General features: G+C 41.7%; 1 protein-coding gene across 8 annotated transcripts in view; it reads left to right on the top strand.

Annotated features, from left to right (window-relative positions):
* The window catches only part of NBN (nibrin), a 63,361-nt gene extending 38,246 nt beyond the window's left edge, over positions 1-25,115 (top strand). For all 8 annotated transcript variants that reach the window (XM_065585875.1, XM_065585873.1, XM_065585872.1 and 5 more), the window contains 9 exons: positions 1,682-1,779; positions 6,447-6,582; positions 7,069-7,350; positions 7,909-8,380; positions 11,441-11,512; positions 13,479-13,634; positions 14,827-14,940; positions 17,521-17,570; positions 24,937-25,115. In XM_065585875.1, coding sequence (XP_065441947.1) covers positions 1,682-1,779; positions 6,447-6,582; positions 7,069-7,350; positions 7,909-8,380; positions 11,441-11,512; positions 13,479-13,634; positions 14,827-14,940; positions 17,521-17,570; positions 24,937-24,967 — 1,411 coding nt within the window. In that variant the 3' untranslated portion in view covers positions 24,968-25,115. The remainder of the gene's footprint in view (positions 1-1,681; positions 1,780-6,446; positions 6,583-7,068; positions 7,351-7,908; positions 8,381-11,440; positions 11,513-13,478; positions 13,635-14,826; positions 14,941-17,520; positions 17,571-24,936) is intronic.
* The last annotated feature ends 262 nt before the right edge of the window (positions 25,116-25,377 follow it).

The following is a 25,377-nucleotide window of genomic DNA, read 5'->3' as shown; positions in this document are numbered from 1 at the left end:
TTTCGTGGGCTACAGCCCACTTCTTCGGATGCATATAGAATGGAACGTATATTGAGGAGATATATATACCCAGATACAGAGAGTACCCAGAAGTCACCTCCTACAAGACAGGCCCAACAAAGAAAATAACAGAACACCACTAGCTGTCACCTTCAGCCCCCAACTAAAACCTCATCAGTGCATCATCAAAGATCTACAACCTATCCTGAAAGATGATCCTTTACTCTCACAGATCTTGGGAGACAGACCTGTCCTCGCTTACAGACAACCCCCCAACCTAAAGCAAATACTCACCAGCAACCACACATCACTGAACAAAAACACTGACCCAGGAACCTATCCTTGTAACAAAGCCCGATGCCAACTCTGTCCACATATCTATTCAAGTGACATCATCATAGGACCTAATCACATCAGCCATATCATCAGGGGCTCGTTCACCTGCACATCTACCAATGTGATATATGCCGTCATGTGCCAGCAATGCCCCTCTGCCATGTACATTGGCCATACCGGACAGTCTCTACGCAAAAAAATTAATGGACACAAATCTGACATCAGGAATCATAATACTCAAAAACCAGTGGGAGACCACTTTAACCTGTCTGGTCATTCAATGGCAGACCTGCGGGTGGCTATTTTACAACAGAAAAACTTCCAAAACAGACTCCAATGAGAGACTGCTGAGCTGGAATTGATATGCAAACTAGATACAATCAATTTAGGATTGAATAAGGACTGGGAATGGCTTAGCCATTACAAACATTGAATCTATCTCCCCTTGTAAATATTCTCACACTTCTTATCAAACTGTCTGTACTGGGCTATCTTAATTATCACTTCAAAAGTTTTTTTTTCTCTTACTTAATTGGCCTCTCAGAGTTGGTAAGACAACTCCTACCTGTTCATGCTCTCTGTATGTGTGTATATATATCTCCTCAATATATGTTCCTTTCTATACGCATCCGAAGAAGTGGGCTGTAGCCCACGAAAGCTTATGCTCTAATAAATTTGTTAGTCTCTAAGGTGCCACAGGTACTCCTGTTCTTTTTGCGGATACAGACTAACACGACTGCTACTCTGAAACCTATGTTTTTATAGAGGTTCACATTGGTAATAATGATAAAAAAAAAAGAATTTTAACAAACCTAATAGGTTAATAGTATTTAGGCCCACAGATCATCCACGTAAGAAAGAAAACCAGAGAACCTGTTTTGTTTCACAGGAGGCTGTGTGCATGGAAGAGAGGTGCCTCCATAGAAGTCAGATCGCGTCAGAAGCACTTGTCTTTCATATTATTTTTCTACTCTCCTCCTCCCCAGTGAATTAGAGCACACTTTATGGGAAGCACCTTAGTTTGGCTAAGTGTCCAGATCTGAACTGAGGACAGGAAGGGAAAGGGGCACTGTCAAGATTACTAGGACTAAAAATGGACCTGCAGTGGCAATGGGACATTGAAGTTCTCACCTGCAAGGCTCATATGTTACGATTTTTTCCCTTAAGCCTGCTGTTGGTGCATGAAGCATTTTGTACTGTATGATGGGATTGCTGCCATTTGCTACTCCATCTTTGAACATGTTTTTGAGAAGCACATGTTTGGATAAAAGAACAGAGTATTTGAATATAAAAGCTGCTGATCTTTGGTACTTAATTTTCTAAAACAGTGTTTTATTTTTAATAGCAAGAATCTCAGAACCATTCCAGAAGCAGAAATTGGATTAGCAGTTATCTTCATATCTATGGAAAGATATTGTAACCCTCAAAACCAGCCTGGCATACGTAATTTTATAAACTTTGTTACTCTGCGGGGGGAGGGGAAGGAGAGGGGTGTGTGTGTGTGTGTGTGTATATTTTGTTAGTAGTATTTATTATTTGTATTACCATAGAACCTAGGAGTCTTAGTCATGGCTGATTATCTTAGTTTAAGCAAAGGAGGCAACATATGTCTTTGTATACAAAAGGGTCAAGTAATACCTATTGGCCATTTTCTTTTCAGGCCTATATTTGTTTTTAAAATAAATGTTCTTTTATTTTTTCCATGTAGTATTTTATGCTTTAATGTTTTTGTAATTTTTGCACCAAAGATTATCATATTTATAGATGTAAAGAAAAAAGCAGACACTGACTTAAAATCAGATATATTGTGCAGTGAATATACAAAAACGTATTAAAAGAATGTTTTGAAATCCACATTTTTAAATGGCACACAGGAACAATATATATGTAATCTGCTTATTCCATGCTATCCTGCACCCTTGGAATGAGAACAGTAGTGCAAAGCAGATGAAGGATGAACAGTAGAAAGTAAAAAGAATAAAAATAATAAGAAATGAATGGGTTTATAATGCAGTTCCTTATTTGCATCAATCTTTTTAAAAAACTAAAATAAAAATTCAGAACAGTAATAGTTTAGTTGGCCTGAAAATGTAATAGGGAAAGGTCTAGACTTCACAGGTTTGGTTTTTGGTGTTTTGTTTCCAAGCATTAGCATAAGAACAGCCATGCTGGGTCAGATCAGTGGTCCATCTAGCCCAGTATCCTGTCTCTGACAGTCGCCAGTACCACATGCTTTTGGCAATTGGAGGTTTAGGGACACCCAGAGTGTGAAGTTGCATCTCTGACCATCTTAGCTAATAGCCATTGAGGGACCTATCCTCCATGAATTTACCTAATTATTTTTTGAACCAGTTTATACTCTAGTATATTGCATTGTATTCACTAATGCAGTAAGAATCTAAATCTATGCCAACCGATCATAGGTTTTTCCTGTTTTCCAAACGTTTGTTTTTTTGGGAGGGGTGGGGGGTAGGGCATCAAGTTTGGGACGTGGTTTAAGGGATTAAAATAGTATGTGTTTTGTATTATATTAATAACCTAAGCTATATTTACAGGTTTAAATTACATGCTAGTCTATGTAGTTTTTGAATTAAACAGTAAGTCCTAAAATGGTAGGTATTTCTGGGTCACTGGTGTATGTTTTGAGTGCATTCAGGCAACGAGGCTGAAGGGTGAGGGTGAAATCCTATTCCCACTGAAATCAGTGTGATTTCTGTCATTTGCTCGAAGGATGAGATTTCACCACCTCTCTAGGTAACCCATTCCAGTGCTTTCACTTAGTGAAATAGTTTTTCCTAATATACAACCTAGACCTCCCGCACTGCAACTTGAGACCATTGCTCCTTGTTCTGTCATCTGCCAGCACTGAGAACAGCCTAGCTCCATCCTCTTTGGAACCCCTCTTCAGGTAGTTGAAGGCTGCTATCAAATCTCCCCTCACTCTTCTCTTCTGCAGACTAAATAAGCCCGGTTCCCTCAGCCTCTCCTTGCAAGTCATGTGCCCCAGCCCCCTAATCATTGTCATTGCTCTCCGCTGGACTCTCTCCAATTTGTCCACATCCTTTCTGTAGTGGGGGGCCCAAAACTGGATGCAATACTCCAGATGTGGCCTCACCAGTACAAAATAGAGGGGAATAATCACTTCCCTCGATCTGCTGGCAGTGCTCCTATTAATGCAGCCCAATATGCCATTAACCTTCTTGGCAACAAGCGCACACTGTTGACTCATATCCAGCTTCTCGTGCACTGTAATCCCCAGGTCCTTTTCTGCAGAACAGACGCTTAGCCAGTTGGTCCCCAGCCTATAGCAGTGCATGGGATTCTTCCATCCTAAGTGCAGGACTCTGCACTTGTCCTTGTTGAACCTCATCATATTTCTTTTGGCCCAATCCTCCAATTTGTCTAGGTCCCTCTGGACCCTATCCCTACCCTCCAGTGTATCTTCCTCTCCCCGCAAGCTTAGTGTCATCCGCGAGCTTGCTGAGGGTGCAATCCATCCTATCATCCAGATCATTAATGAAGATGTTGAACAAAACCAGCCCCAGGACCGGCCCCTGGGAAACTCCTCTTGATACCGACTGCCAACTAGACATCGAGCCATTGATCACTACCCGTTGAGTCCGACGATCTAGCCAGCTTTCCATCCACCTGATAGTCCATTCATCCAATCCATACTTTTTTAACTTGCTAGCAGGAATACTGTTGGAGATTGTATCAAAAACTTTGTTAAAGTCAAGATATATCACATCCACCGCTTTCCCCATATCCACAGAGGAATCATAGAAGGCAATCAGGTTGGTCAGGCATGACTTGCCCTTGGTGAATCCTGGTTGACTGTTCCTGATCACCTTCCTCTTCTCCAAGTGCTTCAGAATGGATTCCTTGAGGACCTGCTCCATGATTTTTCCAGGGACTGAGGTGAGGGGAGGCTGAGCAGTCTATAGTTCCCCAGATTCTCCTTCCCTTTTTTAAAGCTGGGTACTATATTTGCCTTTTTCCAATCGTCCGGGACCTCCCCCGATCACCATGAGTTTTCAAAGATAATGGCCAATGGCTCTGCAATCACATCAGCCAACTCCCTCAGCACCCTCAGATGCATTAGATCTGGACCCATGGACTTGTGCATGTCCAGCTTTTCTAGATAGTCCTTAACCTGTTTTTTCACCACTGAGGGGTTCTCACCTCCTCTCAGCAGTCTGGGAGCTGATCTTGTCTGTGAAGACCAAGGCAAAAAAGCATTTAGGACTTCAGCTTTTTCCACATCATCTGTCACTAGGTTGCCTCCCCCATTCAGTAAGGTTCCCACACTTTCCCTGACCACCTTCTTGTTGCTAACATACCTGTAGAAACCCTTTTTGTTACTCTTCACATCCCTTGCTAGCTGCAACTCCAATTGTGATTTGGCCTTCCTGATTTCACTCCTGCATGCCTGAGCAATATTTTTGTACTCCTCCCTGGTCATTTGTCCAAGCTTCCACTTCTTGTAAGCTGCTTTTTTGGATTTAAGATCAGCAAGGATTTCACTGTTAAGCCAAGCTGGTTACCTGACATATTTACTATTCTTTCTACACATCGGGATGATTTGTTCCTGCAACCTCAATAAGGATTCTTTAAAATACAGCCAGCTCTCCTGGACTCCTTTCCCTCCCTCATGTTAGCCTCCCGGGAGATCCTGCCCATCAGTTCCCTGCAGGAGTCAGTCTGCTTTTCTGAAGTCCAGGGTTTGTATTCTGCTGCTCTCCTTTCTTCCTTTTGTCAAGATCCTGAACTCGACCATCTCATGGTCACTGCTGCCCAGGTTGCCACCCACTTCTACTTCCCCTACCAATTCTTCCCTGTTTGTGAGCAGCAGGTCAAAAGGAGCATGGCCCCTACATGGTTCCTCCAGCACTTGTACCAGGAAATTGTCACCAACACTCTCCAAAAACTTCCTGGATTGTCTGTGCACTGCTGTATTGTTCTCCCAACAGATGTCAGGGTGATTGAAGTCCCCCATGAAAACCGGGGCCTGTGATCTGGAAACTTCTGTTAGCTGTCCGAAGAAAGCCTCGTCTACCTCATCCTCCTGGTCTGGTGGTCTATAGGAGATGCCCATCACAACATTACCCTTGTTGCTCTCGCTTCTAAATGTAACCCAGAGATTCTCAACAGGCTTTTCTCCAGTTTCATACTGGAGCTCTGAGCAATCATACTGAGCTCTTACATACAGTGCAACTCCTCCACCTTTTCTCCCCCACCTATCCTTCCTGAACATTTTATACCCATCCATGACAGTGCTCCAGTCATCTGAGTTACACCACTAAGTTGCTGTTATTCCTATCACATCATATTTCCTTGACTGTGCAGGACTTCCAGTTCTTCCTGCTTGTTTCCCAGGCTTCTTGCATTCGTGTACAGGCACCTAAGATATCTAGTCGATTGTTCTACTTTCTCAGTGTGAATCAGGAGACCTATCCTGTTGCACCTTCCTCCTTGTGTTTCCTCCTGGTATCCCACTTCCCCACTTATCTCTGGGCTTAGGTCACCATCCCCTGGTGAACCTAGTGTAAAGCCCTCCTCAGTAGGTTAGCAAGCCTGCCTGCAAAGATGCTCTTCCCTTCCTTTGTTAGGTGGATCCCATCTCTTCCTAGCACTCCTTCTTCCTGGAACAACATCACATGGTCAAAGAATCCAAAGCCCTCTCTCCGATACCACCTGCGTAACCGCGCATTTTCTTCCACAATTCGATGGTCCCTACCTGGGCCTTTTCCTTCAACAGGGAGGATGGACGACTTGTGCCTCAAACTCCTTTAACCTTCTTCCCAGAGCCACGTTGTCTGCAGTGACCTGCTGAAGGTCATTTTTGGCAGTATCATTGATGCCCACGAGGAGAAGTAGGAAGGGGTAGCAGTCCGAGGGCTTGATCAGTCTCCGCAGACACTCCGTCACATCCTGAATTCTAGCTCCAGGCAAGCAGCACACTGCCTGGAGTTGTATGTTAACTATTGAATCTGTGTGGATTTATAATTAAAATCAGTTAACAGTAATAGTACTGTAATAATGGCTTATAAATACACAGAGCCACAGGAAGAATGCTAACTTTTTAATTGTTCCATATGTTCAACTTGCAGCTAAACAGCCAGTTAGTCCAGGATCAGCTATTCTGCATCCAACCCTTTCTCAGAGTTCAACTGTAGATGAGTCCATAATGCCTGTTACTACAAGTGATAGAGCATATGTAGCTGACACAGAACCAGAAGAACCATGGTAAAGTACACCTTGAAATAGTTTCCTAAGTTGATGTCTATAAATAAGGCTATTACCATGTCAGAGGAAATTTGAGCCAGTTATAGACTTGCCATAGTCAGTGGGGCTCAGCATTTGAGGCGGCACTCCCTAACTTGCAAAAGTAAACTGTGGTCGCTATCCACAGTGGTCCAACTTCTGCCTTGAAGTGATAGGGTACAACAAGAAAGCCAGATGGGGGCATCAGGTTTGACACTAGAAGATGCAATTGGTGATGCAGCAGATCTGATTGGCTCTTTTAACCATGTTCAGAATTCTAAAGCAATTTCATAATTATCTAGATCATCTATTCATAGCAGGTATTAATATTAATTTATATAGTTTCCATAAGTGTTCGTTGTATACCACAGGTACAGCTGCATTACTGTGGTGCTCTGTAATGTGTATGCTGTTTCTACAATGATTGCCTGTATTTTTACTTAGTATTTTTTCCTCCCTTTTGTGTAGTATGGAGATAAGCGGAGAGAAGACAGAGAAAACTCCCAAAATGGATCGAAGAGTCAAAATGTATTCACAGAATATAACCAGTGTAAAGGAGACTCCCAGCACTAGTGGCAGTGTAAATACAGGGACGGTATTACCCAGGATGCATAGAACGCTTGTGGTTGACCAAAAAAGTCAACCCCTCTCACCCTCTAAAATTTTAGGAGTTAATAGAAATAGAGAGAGAGCTTCACAGCAAGAGTCTAACTCCATTAAATATTACTTCCAGGCAGCTCCAAAGAAAAGGTATGTTCACGGAAATTCTTTTTTTTGGGGGGGGGGGAGGGCATTTTTCATATTGTCAGATGGTGCTATTTTTGTTTTAGAAAGTAATTTGTTTTAGTTCAAGGGGCATACATTTTATTCCCAATGTAGATTTTACTACCTCACTAAGAAATTGAATTCCTCTATTCATTTTTTATTTTAAACTGGCCCTTTCTAGGTATCTGTTTCCCCAAACAGAAAAGTGTATGCTAAGGTTGCTCAGATTCAAATCCCAACACAATCATGAAAAATGCAGAGAATCGTCAGTTGAGGCATATAAATAAAGATTGCCTTAACTCCCACTTGTATTATGCAATGTTCATGCAGGTGGTTCATCTCTGTAACAAACTCCCATGGATACCCAACATATAGCTAAGCACAGTGCACACAACCAAGTACTCTAAACGCGTAAGCAACATTACAAAATCAAAATGAAGAAAATCATCTCTTGTGGATTTTTGGATTCATATTCAGTCATTGTGTGTTGTTCATTTACTGAGTTTATCATGTTGAAAAATTCTTTGTTTCTTTCTGGCTAAGGGAAAGGATTGAAGAGGGAGAAACATCTGTACCTAAACTGGCAAAGATGGAGGAAAAATCATCTCATCTTTCCAGTCAAACGCAACCCACAACTTCCTTGATGTGGAAAAGTAAAGTGGAACAGACTCAAAAGGAACAATTTACCTTGGATCTGAAAACAAACCTTTCACCTGTAGATACAAGCCTAAAGCTTGCAATAGAAAGTAGCAAATCAGAGAAAGATAAAACTGTTACTAAAAATGTTTCCAGTGAAAAGCCTGCATCAAAGAAGAGAAAAGAGTTAGGTGATTTAGTTGAGGATGCAGCTACACTAGAGCTTGTGTTTGGGAGCAAAGAGCTGGATTGGGAAGCTGAAATGGGGGATTGTGGTGAGGAGCATGGAACCAATATGCAGAAAAAAAGACGTTTGGAAACGAAGGGGAAAAGGATTGAAGAAGAAAATGTAATTCAAGAAGAAGCCAATAGGATATTGGTAAGTAATGTTCTTTATTAATCACTTGTTATGGACCTGATCCTGCAAGTTACAGCATCATTGGAGGAGCCTGTGCAGCAGCATCTTGCAAGATTAGACTGTTAGCACAGAGACAAATGCAGCTTAAGAACAGATACCAGCTTTGAGCAGTTTGAATGCATTGTATTAGCTCTCATGCCGTTATAAATGAGCAGTAGGTATAGTCTGGGGATTTTATGTAAACATTGTGATGAATGAGTTAAAATACACCTCTACCCCAATATAACACTGTCCTTGGGAGCCAAAAAAATCTTACCGCATCATAGGTGAAACCGCGTTATATCGAAATTGCTTTGATCCACCAGAGTGCGCAGCTCCCCCCCCCCCCACCCCCCAGAGCACTGCTTTACCGCATTATATCCGAATTCATGTTATATCGGGTCGCGTTATAACGGGGTAGAGATGTATAGACTTCCTTGGTCTCCAGAAGTCACTATCCTGTAGCATTTTTAGAGTTTATTTCCCCAGATGGAGGCACTTTGTAACTTTAAACTGGCATCAGTTATTTACACTTCATACTTTCTTTCTGAAGTTGTCAATTTGCTCTTGTTAAAAAAATACAGCCTTTGTAAGCAGAACAGCCAATCCTTTTCCTGTCCTGAACAGAAGTTTTTTAGTACAGTGTGCAGTTATTGTTATTAACTGTTATGCTCCTGAATTCCCAGGAGAAACTGTGTCAAGTTCCTTTCCAGCCAAAGAATTTCTGTAACTGTGTGTTGGGTGTCAGCAAGATGATATATTGTCAGATCATTATGTATTCTTAGCATTCTCACCTAATAGCTCTCAAATAGCTACGCCCCATATGTGAAACAGAGACACTAAGCTGCATAGACAGATGTCTGATCTGATATGGGGTTAATTTCTTCACTATTTTTCTTAAAGTATAAGTATATTGCAGCTTAAATATTTTAGCAAACCTTATGGGTTTATGAAAATCACTGTAAGTGATGAGTATCTGAAACATTTTGGTTGAATGTAAACAGCTCTTGTGACTTTTTTCTCTTTTTCCCCCTTTGGAAATATGCCTCTGTTTGCCACAGAGATTCTTTCCTAAGTAAAGCACTATCCCATTTTTGCCCCCCAAACATGCTCTTCTGTATGCTGACTCCATATATCAGTCTTTGTTGGGCTGCCACAGTAAATCAGACACTTGTATGCACAATAGTAAATTAACTAATGTTGCTCGCCAATGAAAACTCCTTTTCTAGAGGTACATTCTGAAGTTTTGAAAGCATGGCACTTGGAAAAGCCAAGAATGTGGCAACAAAACTAGTCCCAGATTAGCATGCTGTGACCTTTAGCTAAACAACAGATATTGGACACACAGGTTACACAACTTTTTTTATCTTCAGATTGCAGAAAGAAACAAGAGTTTTAAATGTTCTTATTTAACATTTATATAGCACCATAAATTTATACAAAACTTGTAGAAATGTAAAACTGTTCTTACTTGGGTGACCAGATAGCAAGTGGGAAAAATCATGACACTTTTTTTTCCGCTGGGGGAAGGAGGAGGAAATATAGTTGCATATACAAGACAGCTCGTAATATTGGGAATCTTGTCACCCTAGTTCTTACCCCAAAGAGTGTATAATCAAAGTTAGACAATGTGAGTGATGGCAGCAGGCAAATGGAGGAATAAGGGTTATAACAAATAAGGGCTCATGTGATTGATTGTGTGGTTATGAGCTTGTGATTACTGACTCTTTTAAATTTGAGATTGAAGTAAAGTCCTAGAGGAAGAATAGAAGTTACTGGATGTTTGGTCTAATTAAAAATAAGTTACTTGGAGGAGGACAAGAGAAGATGCTTGGGAGAAGGATATTATTAAAAGCATAGGGGACAAGTGTGTGTATGTGGCGGTGGTAAGGGAGCAAGGATTAGGTTTAATTGACATAGTGGTAAAAACACCACAAGTTGCTGAAGCTTAATCTACACTGGTGGGAAAATGATCTAGTGTAGACATGGCCTAAGTGCTGTAATAATAATAATGGATTTTTTTATTTGCGTCAAATAACTCTCCACATTATACAGTAAAGAATCCCCCCACTTCACCTATATTATGGAAGGTCAGCACCGAAAATTACTTGTTTGTTGAAATAAAGGAAGCTGATGACATTCACCTGAACGAGAGCACTTCTAAAGTTTCTTTAGACATAGTGACTAAAGAATTTATTATAAGCTTAATTCTTCATGTGGTAGACAAGTTCTTGCCTGATAACTGTGGCCTGGAATCCTTTTTTTGTTTGTGTCCCTTTTCAGAGGTCAGATACGTGTTTTTGGACACTTTCTGGAATCTGAGGGTGCAAAGTCTGATTTGTACTGAGATTCTGGTCATGTGGCTGAGGTAAAAGTGTAGACAAGGCTTTAGTTTTCTGGTGTGAAAGAACGTTTGGTATTGAGCCAAAAATGACAGGGACTTTTGATAAAAGGCAAAATTTTAATCTAATCTGACCACTTGGGCCACTGCAAGTAAACACTTTAGGAAACGTTGAGTTGATACTAGCACCTTCCCCACCTGATTTTTTCATAACAAACATCATTTGTGACCTCAACACACCTTTATAGCAGAAATAGAAAAGTCTTAGAGAAGTTATTAGCTATTGAGCAAAATTGTGATATGTAGTATTATGCTTTCCCTTCTTTAACTACAGGCTGTGTGGAGACTAGCCTTGATCCTAATCACGATTGCTCCCAAATTGACACTTACATTTAGTTATTTCCTGACCATGAACTCTGGGATATACTTTAAAATAGAAAACTCAGAGTTTGATTCATACCTGAAAATTTAGTGATTTTCATAATCCTTACTGGTATGATTTTAGGAATTATGAATTCTTAAGGAAAAACACTTGTTTTCTTATACTAAAAAAGGTAATCTGAACAAACCAGGGACAGTGGTTTTATTAGAACAATGCATTGGTAAAGTATATGTCCAGGGTATTTTAGGTTTTTTTTGTAAATATGCAGTCATAATTTACATTTACAATGATTGCTCTTTAAAATTGTTTGGTCAAACAGCAGGAAAATGAACTTGGCACTGTTCCAACTTCAAAGAAGAAAATTGAGATTAAGCAAGAATCATCAGTTTTGGTAAGAAACTAGTCAAATGTAAGCAATACCTAGCATTAGTTAATACTCAGAAATGTGAAGGAAATGTATCACAGTTTTTTGCTTTTAAAACTAAGTTCATATGTGTGCAGTGGACATAGGAGGGTTTGATGAATGAGGGCTTATTTAAACATAAAAGTTGTACCGCTTTAACTATATCAGTATATAGTCAAAGACGTACAGGTACACCACCAACTTCTCTTATGTGGATGCAGTTACATTGGTATAAAAGTGCTTATCCCATGTAGATTATTACCATAAGGGAAGGGAGATAAATACACCAGTAGAAGTCATCTTTTATATTGGTGTAACTGTGTCAATAATAGGGCTTTCAGTGGCATAAAATTATTACAGTAGAATAAATCATACCCTTAACCAAAATATTATTATTAACCGTGTTTATTATGGTAGTCCTATGCCAAGAATAGGCCCTCCTTGTGCTAGGTGCTGTACAAATAGTAGTAGAATTCCTGTCCCAAAGAGTTTATAATCTGAATAGCCCAGACAGACACAGGGTGGGTGAAGGGTTATAACACACAAGCAAAGTAAAAATATGATGGCAGCAAATGTCATATTGGTTCCATAATTTTGAGGGGTTGGAAGATCAGCTAATTAGAGGGAAAATGAAGGAAGAAGGGGCACTGAAAGAAAGGGTGTGTGTGGAGGACAGGGCAGGGGAGAAGAAGTTAAGAGAGTAGGTGTGGAGTGAAGATGACGTGAAGAGATCATGAGGGGGAGAGGGTTGAAGCAAACAGCCAATCAGCACAGGGCAGAGAAAGTCCAGTCAGAACCATAGAAAGTTGTTTGAATGTCCAAAGGTCCCTGACTTGGCTGCTTCTGCAGCTGCTCCTATGGGCTGGAGTCTCTGGGTACATCGACACTGCAGCTGGAGATGTAATTTCCAGCTCGGGTAGATGTACACACGATAGCTGTGATCAAGCTGGTTTGCTAAAAATAGCAGGGTAGCCATGGTGGTGCAGACAGCATCACGAGCTAAGCGCCGGCATACAGTCCCCTCTGAGACACCAAGTATGTACTCAGTCAACTAGTCCAGTGGTGTGCAAACTTTTCCAGTCGCACCCACCCCCTTACCATTAAAGGAATCTGTTCGTTGTTTCCAAACACTCACACACGCACACACACTACTGCACAGCCAAGGCCTCCTCTGCACCGGGCTTATTCTTCCTTCCAGCTAGTCTTTCACTGCTAGGGCAGGGCCAATACCTCCTCCTCTGCCCCACCCTCCTCTGGTTTTCAGGGTGGGGGAAACCACATGTGATGGTCTCTGGGGGGTGGAGCCAGAGCTGGGCACGGAGCCTGCTGGGGGTGGAAATTGTCGTGGCACACTGATCCATAGGCTGGGTGACCCGCTGAGGTGAGTCGGGGTGGAGGTGGCGCTCTCTCCCCACCTCCCCTATGGGGGCTGGCCCAGGCCCTACTGCACGGAGCTGGCACTGTGTCAATAATAGTGGCATCGCCACTTGCCCCCCGAATGTTCCTCTGGGTGTGCCCCACAGTTTGCACACCACTGGTCCTAGCTCATGATGTTGTTCACACTGCAGTGATTACACTGCTATTTTTAGCATGCTAGCTTGATCAAAGCTAGTGCTTGTACATCTACCTGAGCTGGGAATTGCATCTCCAGCGGCAGTGTAGACCCAAGTCCAAATCTCGTTCCTCCCTGCAGTTTTTCCCCCAAAGCCACATGGCAAGGGGAGGAACCACCTGGGTCCGAGTTTCCTCAGAGTGGGGGTAACACTTAAGTTTAGCCTTAGTTTACTAGAAATCTAGTTTTAAATTTTAAGCCTTATCTAGACTGTTATGTTCTGAGCTAATATCTGCCTTCCATTTCTAACCCGTCAAGGGTACATTCTCTGATCTCTTAAAAATAGGCTCTTAGTTTACTGAACAACTTGAAGTTCTCCTTTCCCCTTTTTCCTCTCACAAGAACACTGACGGACTTCAAGATGTCTCCAGCAATCTGCCCAGCAGACTCTTGTTGACTGAATTTAGATCACTGGTTGTTAGCCATCCAAGGCCAAATAGTCTTGTTGCTGCACAAATCAATTATAAGCAACTGAACAACTTTAAGAAATTCAAAAAGGTGAGTGCATATTTTAAACTGCCACAAGATGGCACTGTTTGAAATAGCTATGTAAGTGCTGCTAATACAATAGAAATGTTATTAGATGAAAGGCATTCTTAGAGATTCTACTTCCACTTATATTTTATTAACTTACTGTCACCATTGTGGTAAAGAGCAAAATACGGTGGCTATTTTTGTATTAATTTATCAGACAGATACCAGAGAAGGTCACCTCCCACCCACAGGCAACCCATGGGGGGGCATGCGGAGTCACGTGCCCCCCAGATTTGCTCCTTGCCTTGTACTGAGCATGCTCACATGGACTGAGCATGCCCTTACCTGCGTCCTCCCCCCATCAGCTGGCACGGGTCGTCTCTGCTCCCACCAGATGATTACCTAGAGACCTGTGTTCTTTTTGGAGGCTTGTGCAGTTCTTACTCAAGCTGACTCATTAAATGATACTGTGATCTTGAACAGTATTATAACTTCAGGTTGTATCTCCTCTTGGGCTTACTGTGTCACTTTCAAATAACCTATTGAGAACATATATTGGCTTGAAGTTTTACGTTTTGACTACGAAAATTTGGATTTCTAACATACTACTAAAATGCATGTCTTATAAAACTAAGATCAACTGGGTTCTGAGAGTGACTTTTACAAAACTTTGTGTTCATTGTAGGAATATAGCTTCAGCCCAGAATTTAAAGAGAAAGTGCAGTGTAATCTAAGATATGCAATACACTACATTTAAGTAAAAAATGTAAATGCCTTTAAATGGACATGGTCATCTTGAAAATCACATTTGTATGAAAATATTGTACCTACCATAGTTCCAAGTAGCATTTTAAAGTTGTTTAATAGAACATGCAATATCTTTGAATGTATCATCCTTTCCATTCTGCATTACAAGTTCTTCTCTACATCAGACTGGATTAGAAACTTAAAATATCAGTTTCTGTTGTTTTCAAATGCATTTAAAATGTATTAGCTTATTAATTTAACAGATTAAAAATATAACTATTCACAGGTCTTTCTTTGGGGGGAGGTTTGCAGGTCGTGTGCTATTTAAGTAGAACTATTCATTGCACAGATACTGTTAGACAAATTGGATGAAAGGTATTCTGCCACTGTAAATTTACTAGAGGTGACTACTCTTGTTTTGCACGGTTGTCAGCCTGCACTAGAACAAAAAACATTTCTTGTCCAACAGGTACCTTATCCTGGAGCAGGACAACTTCCACATATTATTGGAGGATCAGATCTGATAGGTCACCATGCCAAAAAGAATTCACAGTTGGAAGAATGGTTAAGGCAGGAAATGGAGGTAAGGAATTCTTTCCAGGCAACAAAACAACTGCGGTCCTTCCCAAGAACAGGGCAGCTCTGTACTAAAAGTTGAGCCTATATGCTGAACAAATCTGTCACTTAACACATCCAAAAAGGTGTTAGGGATGTGACCCAAATAAACAAAAGGGGTTCAATGATAAGGCTGACATTCTACTGATTCTTTTGGATAAATCTGATATGTAATATTAATAAAAATTTTAATAAGATGTTTAAATCTTTCACACTGTCGGTACAGAGGAGTCTGCTGTAAAGGAAAAGGCACTGACCTAGGGGAAAGTGATTTTAATGACTGAGTAAAATAAACATTTTATTGAAGCTCAGCCCTGCATAAATTCTGAGTGTGGCAGTGAAAGTTTTTATATTAACAAGCTCAGTGACTTCAGCGTTCAAGGTGCTCATGCAGCACTGCTGATGGTCTGCTCACAGACTAGAATGCAGTTGATATTCAGATGAAAAATATATATGAGATGTTCATGTTGTAATCAGGAGACAGAATGTTGTGTTTTTCACTAGAGAACATATTGCCATTTGTATGTAATTTATATCTTGCCTTAGCAGTTCTCAACTTTTTCATTTTGTGTGCTGCTTCTTTAAAAAAACCTCCTCTCATGGGCCACATCCCATCCCAATCTTGCACTCCAGGTTCCATATCTTTCCTGTGGTATCAGTATTACCTGGTTAATTGGAAAGGTAATAAGACAGTATTAAGGAGAAAATGTGATAGGTGGGACTTCTTGAGTTTTTTACTCCATTCCCACTTCTGTATTTGCTGTTTATTTCCTCTCCCTGATTTTAGCAGTTGATTTCAGTGCTAGATTTTACCTTGCAGTAAAGCACTGCATAATCTCGCCTGGCCACATTGAAATTTGTCATCTTGGGTGCTTGTTATCCTAATTTGGCATCCACCACAAATTTACTCATTGTTGAATTTATATGAGGCACACCTATGAAGGACACGAGCAGTGGAGCAGAGAGGTTCTGACTCCTTTTTCCCCTCTCACCCTCCAGCTCAGGTAGCTAAAAAAGCCTTTGGAAGCTCTAAAATTAATCATAACCTGGATTCCAAGTAACAAAGTATCCCCTCTTGAAAACAGCCATAGATGCTTTACTCCCATGACAGAAGCAACTCCGGTTAGAAGAGGTCAGCACACCACAGTTTGAGAGTATGCTGCTACCCAAATTTTTTAAAGTTTAGAATATAGTTTGCGTAAAAAGGTACCATGCCAGCATGTTGGCCTAACCCTGAGAGATGCTAAAGCTCTGTGGCTTGTATTGTCTTTAGTTGTGGATGTTCAGCACTTCTCCGGCTCAACTCTTAAAAATTTTATAGCAACACAAGGGATCAAACTCATAGGACAGTTTGAAATGGTGAAATTTGCAGTTCCTTTTGCCCCTTCCCTTTTCACCACCAAAGCATACATGTTACACTTAGATAGCATAGATTTTAACTTAAGGCTCACAACGTACCACTTACACACCCCTGTAACTCATCACCTGTATTAGATAGACTTAATTACTCAAATTCAAAGTTGGTGCAGTGCAGACTCAGTTGCTGAAAGATGATAGCACTGAATGAAAAAACCCTGTAGCAGGAAGGTATAGGTAGTTGTAAACTAAAGTAGATCATCCATTACTTTAACTTGCATCTCCTTGGCATAAGTTACGTTAACTTACAGCTACTTGACACTGAATAAAGGAGTCTGCCTTCACACCACCGCTGAACTAGTTTCAGAGTTTAAAACTAATTGTGACAAAACTCAAAATTTTGACCATTAGGTTTCTGCTTGTTGCAGTTTGTCTGACATTCCTGCTTCTGAAAGTTCCATCATGACGAGTAATGTAAAGCCCTGAATATTTTTCTGTCCCCTTCATTTTTGTCTGACACAGGACCGCTACACTGTGCAGTTAGCCCAGGTAATTGGCACCTGGGTCTGAGCATTTGAGTTAGCCTAGCCTGTGTATGAGCATTCCCACAACAAAGCTGTCCCTCTGTTACTGTGTCCTCATTATTACTGCTCTCATCCATGAATGTCTGGGGCACAGCCTATGGGTTTTTGGTGCAGAAACTCTCTAATATTCTTTTCCAGTAAATTGTGGGAGAACTTCTCGGTCCTTTGGTGGAAATTGTGGGAAAGGATTTTGTAGGACTTTCAGCACACGAGTGATCTTGCCTGCATCTTCACTGCAAAGTAGGCAAGTTCTAGCCTGAGCTAAACCACAGCTCTGGCTTTAATCCGTACCCCTACCCATGCAAGCAAGCATAAATTCAAAGTCCAAATAAGCACATGCTTGAGGGTTTTGTGTGTGGATGAGAGTGGTTTGGGCAAAAACATGTAAGAGCATGGGCTAAGACTAACTACAGCGATGACATTCCCACAAGTGTCTGATCGTTTTTCAGATTGGTTTCTGTAACTATGGTCTACTTTAAGAATTGAAAACCATAATCTGACATTCCTGTAAAATGCATTGTATGTGACGTATTGACAGCAAGATGTCTCAGTACAGGACTGTTGTGTTAGTATGAACAATATTGAAGAGATTTACTTTATTTTGTCAGGAACAGAATCGGCATGCAAGAGAGGAATCACTCGCTGATGATCTCTTTAGGTAAGGGATTTTTTTGTTAGTGCTTTTAAAAGGTCTGATATGTTATACCTCACCTCACTTATTTTCTGGACAAATTTCAGTTTTCTAATTAAACCGTGATGGCTAATGCTCCATTGGCGGCCTCCTTTCTTGAGACCACATCTGAGTAGAACGTGGCATCCTCTTCTGCTCTTTCCTAACTTTCTTTATACCTTAAACTTCATCAGTTCCTGGGCCATACATGACTCCTTTTAATATAATGTTCAAAACGACTAGTCTTGTTGGTAATTAGAGCCTTTTCAGATAGAATTGTTGCTGCGTCATCTCCGTCCTATAAACTCCACTTTAGCCCCTAATTCCAGGAACCTGGGCATTAAGTTTGAATCAAGAGTCACTTTCCTACTTGTGAGGATGCAGCTTTCCTTCCTGCTATCAGAGTTTGCCAGTGCCTGTCTCCCTGTTGGTTGGAAGGTTTTGCTCTGGCTGAACCAGAGACTCCCCTTTCCAGCATAAACAAAACTAGTCCAAAATAAAAACAGATTGCTTGGGTTATAGTGCTGTAACCAGAGTCTGGGGGAGACCCTCTCCACTTTTCACAGGGGGGCTCATACCTTCTCACACAGGGATCCTAAATGGGCCTTTGCCCCATTCATTTCCAGGCTTCTGCCCAGGCTGCTGCTTCGGCCCTTTCTCCATGAAAAGATCAGTACTGCGCTTCCCTCGTTTCCTTTTTGGTAGAGAGACTCTCAGCAGGTCTTGCCATCTTCCTGATCTCTCTCTCCAGAATAAAGCAAACCTTTTTATATCCAGCATGCTGTTAGAAGCCTACAGTTCCCCTGGTTCTGTGGCTTCTGATTGGACTACAGGTCACAGAATCCCCCTGTTTGGGGCAGGGCCCATGCCACAGGAGTGAGGTGACACCTCTTATCCTGACTCAAGACATGGTTATGTTGCTGTATCTTGTACGTCTGTAAATCTACCCTGTGTAAAGCACCTTCTCTTCCATAAACCCTCTTCACCAGTTTTCTGCTGATATCCTCATTTTACTTTTACTCCTCCTCCCCTGTCTGCCCTCTTTAGAGACATTAGATTCTTCTTCCACACTATTCCTTGGCCAGTTCATTCTCTGCCTCTCTACATCCTCTTTTCCTAGGCATGAGTCTTAACCCAATCTCTAATAATAAACAAAAATGGAAGCCCACTGCTAGGCAGTCTGCTTCTCTTTATTCAGTTTTTCTCTTTAAAAGTCACTGTATTGTTCTGCATTGTTCCAACATATGCAAATTGTATGATATGTATTGTAAACTATATAGTTTACTTGTATGTGTATGTGTAGATTGTAACCTGGAATGAAGTATTTTGTGATTATTGCTAGAGCTCTTTTTTTTTTCCAGTAATCATGAGAGTGACTCTCAATTCACACACATTCACTTAGTTAAATCCTTATTTGCAACTTCACCAACAATATGATTGTTTAGAAAGAATTAATTTTTCATTGCTCGTTAAACCTGCTACTGTTGGAACTTTTAACTAGGGGTGGAAGAACCCAGAAAAATTCCAGCTCTGATTGTTTAATTTTACAGTTGATAAAATTATGCAAAAATCACAATTTGCAGAATCCAAACTCCTCTGTAAAAAAGAATAGAAATGCCTGGGCAGTAGAATAATGTATGAGTAGGGCCCTAACATTCACAGCCATGCAAAACGTGTCACGGACCATGAAATCTGGTTTTTTGTGTGCTTTTACCCTATACTATACAGATTTCATTGGGGAAACCGGTGTTTCTCAAATTGGAGGTCCTGACCCAAAAGGGAGTTGCAGGAGGGGTCACAGATTATTATAGGCGGGTTGCGGTATTGCCTCCCTTACTTCTGCGCTGCCTTCAGAGCTGGACCGCCGAGAACAGGGGCTGTTGGATGGACACTCAGCTCTGAAGACAGCGCCTCGCCAAAGGAGCAGCGCAGAAGTAAGGGTGGCAATACATAATATACCATACCACCCTTACTTCTGCACTGCTGCCTTCAGAGCTGGGCGGACAGAGACTGGTGGTTGCTGTCTGAGGGCCCAGCTCTGCAGGTAGCAGAGCAGAAGTAAGGGTGGCAATACCATACCAAGCCATCCTTCTGCGCTGCTGATAGTGGTGGCTTTGCCTTCAGAGCTGGGCTCCCGGACAACCAGCAGCAGCGCAGAAGTAAGGGTAGCAGTACCACACACACACACACACATCCCTTTTTGGGTCAGGACCCCTACAATTACAACACTGTGAAATTTCAGTTTTAAATAACTGAAATCATGAAATTTATGATTTTTTAAATCCTTTGTGAAATTGACCAAAATGGACCCTGAATGTGGTAGGGCCCTAGATATGAGACTAAATCTTGTGCTTAGTCTACAGGTATTTTTGCAAAACTGAATTAAAGAATGCTGTTTGCCATAGAATGTTTGTTGTGAAGTGGTAGTAATAAGAGCACAAATCATCAAAGAATGCCACAATTTTTATCATCAAACATGTTAGAATACTTTCTTTGTTGCCTTTATAAAACACCCTTCACCATAGTATTCTACCGAGGCTGCAGTTTATTTTTATGCTGCTTTTGATATTTAGTTTTAATATTTACTAGCGGTTCTGTGTACTCCCTAGCTACCACATCCGGTCCCCCTGTCAAAGACTCTGCATGTCCCTTCTTCCCACCCACCCTTATTTTTTCTTTTTCTTTGTCTGGGAGCTAATAGTTTGCAGTATTGTTGTACCCATCTTAGGAGATACTAGATCATTCACAATGTCAACATGTTAAAATCTACTGGGAGGATTGGCAGAGGTGAGGGGTGCAGTGGATGTTTTGCTGAAAGATGGTGATGGCTGCCGTCAGCCAGTTCTTTTATCTCTAGAGAATTACAGAAGTGGTTGAAGTTGCTGGGTCTAATAACCATATGCAAGGGGCTCACCCATTTTCCCTTCCCAATTTTCACCACAATCAATAGGCTGCAGCCCATTGCTGCCTAGAACATTCCCTGGGAGTTCGGAATTGATTGGATGCAAAACTCAAAAAATTACAGCATTATATTCATGTGTACCTCATGAGGGGCACTAAATTCCCCAGTAGCAACTACGTAGTATTGCCAACTTCCAGAGATGAAACATCGAGTCGGACCCGCAAAAATCATGATTGGCCCAAAAATCATGACATTTTTTAAAAAGATTGTATTGCGTTTTTTAGGCCAGTCTCTTGATTTTTGAACTCCCCTACCCATTCCCAGGGTATGTGTATGGGACAATTAGTATTGCCCACTCTCCCACAAGTACCGGATAAGGTGATTTTGGCCCTGCTGCAGGAGCTCTCACTACCACATCTGCCTGTCTCCTGCCCAACGGTTAATCCTGTCCTCCAGTCCCCCATCAGTTCTCTCCCCACCCAATCCCCTCAGTTCAGCCATCCCTCAGTTCAGTTCTCCAGTCCTCATCAACACCACCTCTATCAGTTCAGCTCCCATACTCCAGCAACCCCCGCCGCCCTCAGTTCACCCTCCCAGCACTCATCCCATCTGCTCAGAGCACACCATCAATTCAGTGCCCCCTCCCTCCTCACTGCAGTCTCTAGCCTCACCTCTGCTCTTTAGTGTTCTTCACCCTCCCCAGCCCTGGGAGGCTGCAGTGGGGTCCCTTCTCCTACTTCCCAGGCTGGTAGGGGAGCAGCTGCCCTGGCCACGCCTCGGGCGGCTAACAGGATTTCAAAGTAAAATTAAGCCTCACTTTTAGAACTCTTAAATGGCAGGAGGTTTTTTGTTTTTGTTTGTTTGTTTTTACAGTTGATTCAATTGCTTATTCGAGGATTGGCCGTCCCCCTTCTTTATGTCCCAGGGCTCAGCTACACTAGAGCAGCGGTTCTCAAATTTCATTGCACTGTGACCCCCTTCTGACAACAAAAATTACATGACCCCAAGAAGGGGGACTGAAGCCTGAGCCTGCCACCTGTGGGGGGGTTGAAGCCAAAGCCTGGGGGCTTCAGCCCTGGATGGTGGGAGCTGTAACCTGAGCCACGCCACCCGGGGCTGTAGCTGAAACCTGAGTTTCACTGCCCAGGGCTTAAGACTTCGGGCTTCGGCTTCAATCCCGGGCAGTGGGGCTTGGGCTTCAGCTTCAGCCCTGGGCCTGAGCAAGTCTAATGCCAGCCCTGGTGACCCCATTAAAATGGAGTCGCGACCCATTTTGGGGTCCTGACCCATAGTTTGAGAACCGCTGCACTAGAGAGTTTGTACTCTCTACTAGTGTAGCTGCTTTACTACTGCAGCCCCCGCGAGCGGCGGTATTTATGTCAGCGGAAGAAGCTCTTCCATCGACATAGCACTGTGCACACCGGCACTTGTCAGTGTAACTTATGTTGTTCAGGGGGGTGATGTATTTACCCCCTTGAGCGACGTAAATTATGCCAACGTTAGCTGTAGTGTAGACATAGCCCCATATGAAGTTTCTTTTCCCTGCTGGGGTGTAGCCACAGTGTCTCTTCTCCCCACTTGTTAGTTTGATAGCTTTGTTTATCTGATATGTAAATGAATTCTCATTGTCTTTCAAAGTACTTTGGAATTAACTGCCAGATAGAGAAACCACATTCCTTCCTTGAGGGTGGGGTAACTCCTGTTTGACTGGAAATATAAAAAAAAATCCTGACATTTGAGAGCTCTATTGAGAGAGCATGTGTGAGGCTTAATTTTACTCAGAAATCATGACTCTCACAATCAGTTTACAACAGTTGGTATATCTAATAACTAGGTGGGTGAAGCCAGACAATAGTTACACTCTCGACAACTCTCACAGGAAAATGATAAAAGACAAAAACACCTTGTCACCTCTGAGAGAATGATCACTTAGCAAAAAGTGTTCAATCTCTGACCTATCAGTCCTCATCCTCAAAGGAAACCTGCACATTTTCAAAAGACAAGCTTGGGAACTTAAATTCATAACTTTGCTAGACACTAAAAATCATGGACTGAACAGAAAGAGTGGAATTTATGGCTTATTACAACAATCTGTAGCCCACAAACTGCCGGCCCAACTGCTCCCCACCGAACTGGAGGGGTAGCAAGCCACTTCACCTTAAATCATAGGCACTGGCTTAATCAGATGCTGGGGGATGCTTGACCCCCGCTCTCCCTCAAGCCCCACCCCTTCCCTCGCCTCTTCCTGCCCCACTCCTCCCCCTCCCTCCCAGTGCCTCCTGCATACTGCAGAACAGCTGATCGAGGCAGGTGGGAGGTGTTGGGAGGGAGGGGGAGGCACTGATCTGCGCGGTTGCCGGTGGGTACTGAGCACCTGCTATTATTTTTCCCATGAGTGCTTCAGCCCTGGAACACTCATGGAGTCAGCACCTATGCCTTGAATGGTCCCTTGAAATATGTGTTAACTACTTATGCTAAATTATCTGTTACACCTTGTATTTAGCTGTTACACTAAGCATGTTTCCCAGACCTGTAGAGCTTTATGTATCTTGAAAGCTTGTCTTTCACCAAGAAGTTGGTCCAATAATAGATTTAAAAATTTTATTAAGATGATGTTAAAAAAAAATAGTGAACAGATTTGAGCATAGAAGTTTCTGGTTATCAGGGAATAACATACAGATTATCGAGGGTGCAAAGTTTGGTTTAAGGTAAAGTGGCATGAGGAATACATAATTTGCAATATCCCCGATTGGGGGTAAAAGGTTGATGGGTCAAAGTATAGACATTGAGATATGAGGGTATGAAGTTCATAAAGTGGCTATGTTCGGGTGTGGATTATAATGAGTGGATATGATGATAAGGATGGATTGACTCTCATCTATGTCACCTACTTTGTCTCTCTAATATCTTGGGACCAACACAGCTACAACCCTACTGCATACAGCATTATAGCCAGACAGACAAGCGGAGAAATGCCATCAAGTTGAGTGTAGGGCTATGTCTACGCTGGCAACTGAACGACAAAACTTTTGTCTTTCAGAGGTGTTAAAAAAAACACCTCCCCAAAAGACAAACGTTTTGTCGACAACAAGTGCTGGTGTGAACAGCTCTTTGGTGGCCGGAGAGCCGATAAAGAGCAGCTACACTGCGTGCCTTTTAGCGACACAGCTGTAGCTACACAACCTTGTCGCTAAAAGCTTTGTAGTGCAGAAATAGCCAAACATCCTGCTCCAGTCAGCCAAAAAGTATATGCTGTATCTTTCGTTTCCCTATCTGAGGGAACTAGTAGTAGCTGTGGGACTTGAATTGCATGTTATGTGTAATGTAAACAAAATGTGATTTCGTTAAAAAAATAAAATAAAATCCTGTATGCTATTACAGAACACATTTTTAATTCACCAGCTGAACTAGTGATTTGCGGTATAAGTATTATAGCATATTCAAACATGTAAGGAGCCTTTCCAAATTCTGAGTGTATTAACAGCATGCAGCCTGTGATAGTTATTCACAGTTCATTTCCCCCCCCCCCCCCCCAAAAAAAAGGATAAATGAGTTGCTTAGGAACAGCAGTGACCTGTAACACATTTCTAGTTAAGTGGTGATGTAAATTGGCTCACAAGTTGAGACATTTTCCTGTCTGAGAGAGAGAAAGAAGAAAGCTTAGTAAATGGAATCAGATTTAGGGGAAGTAAAACTGCCTGCTCACTCGGTTGTGACTGTAACCTATTCATCTGTGAAAACAAAGCAGGTTAGAAGCAAAGAAGTGAAGTTTTTTGTTTGTGTTTTGGTCTGGGGGTGGGAGGCAGGCCTGGAGAGAAAAAAGGACAAGGTTTGAATTCAAAGTATAAACACATTCCTGGGCACTAGTTAATCATTTTGTACCCTATCAAAAAAGTTCATTAAAAGATCAAGCGGTAGGCAGGAGCTGGAGAAGAATCAAGTGTGGGAGGAGAAGTGGAAGGAATTGGTAAATGCTTCTGTGAACTGAGTTGTAGCATATGACATGGTCATTATCGGTAACTTCATTGTTATTGAGAGGAAGTCCTTTCAGTATTAGCCTATGAAAATTATTGCAGCAAGAAATAGCAGCTTTCATGGTGAAATATGTCTACAGATTTTCATTTGATTGCAATATTAAAGCATCTAAAACTCCCAGGAGGTAGTAAGTTACCAAGTTACTTTTAACCAAAACCACTCACAAATTCTAGAAATGGCACACAGTCCAGGTGTAACCCTTTTTATTTTACTGGCAATAAAAAACACAGTGCTGCAAGATACTGAACACCCTCAACATCTATTGACTTAGGTGGAAGTAGAGCGTGCTCCTGCCCTCACCCTCATCAGAAAAGGAAATGTCAAATTTTAACTGTTTAAATCAAACATTTAGCTTTGAATATCTGAAATAAATAGTTGGTATCCGTTTACTTATAACATTTTTCCCTTTTACTGCAGATATGATCCTAATGTGAAAAGGAGAAGATAAATTCTCTTGAATTTACAATGAACCTACAGCAAAATCATCTTGAGACCATGGTTGCTGGTTCCAGTGTACAATATATACAGGAGGTTTAAATTCTCTTGTTGTAATAATTGTTTTAAGTCCTGCTTTTATTAAAGGAAAACAGAATCAGTTTTACGTTGTTTTGGCATTTCTAGAGTCCACATTTCTGGTTTCAAGACTTCAAACTCCTTTGCTTCAAAGCAGTGCTATAGTACAACATTATAGATATTTAAGGCTTCACTTCAAGCCTTCTTCTGTCTGTTTGAGTTACACTTCTGCTATTACTCTCTTTGTTCTGAAAAAAGACCCAGTTAATTTGTTTAGCTCTTTGTGTAACAGTAATAATTTGCTGTACAATAGGGCTCAAAGCACAAACACTTAAACTACATAAA

This window comes from Chrysemys picta, chromosome 2, assembly GCF_011386835.1.
Source record: "Chrysemys picta bellii isolate R12L10 chromosome 2, ASM1138683v2, whole genome shotgun sequence".
NCBI classification, from domain to species: domain Eukaryota; kingdom Metazoa; phylum Chordata; order Testudines; family Emydidae; genus Chrysemys; species Chrysemys picta.
The sequence above is the reverse complement of the archived record's forward strand: the minus strand, read 5'-3'. Positions and strand labels throughout refer to the sequence as shown.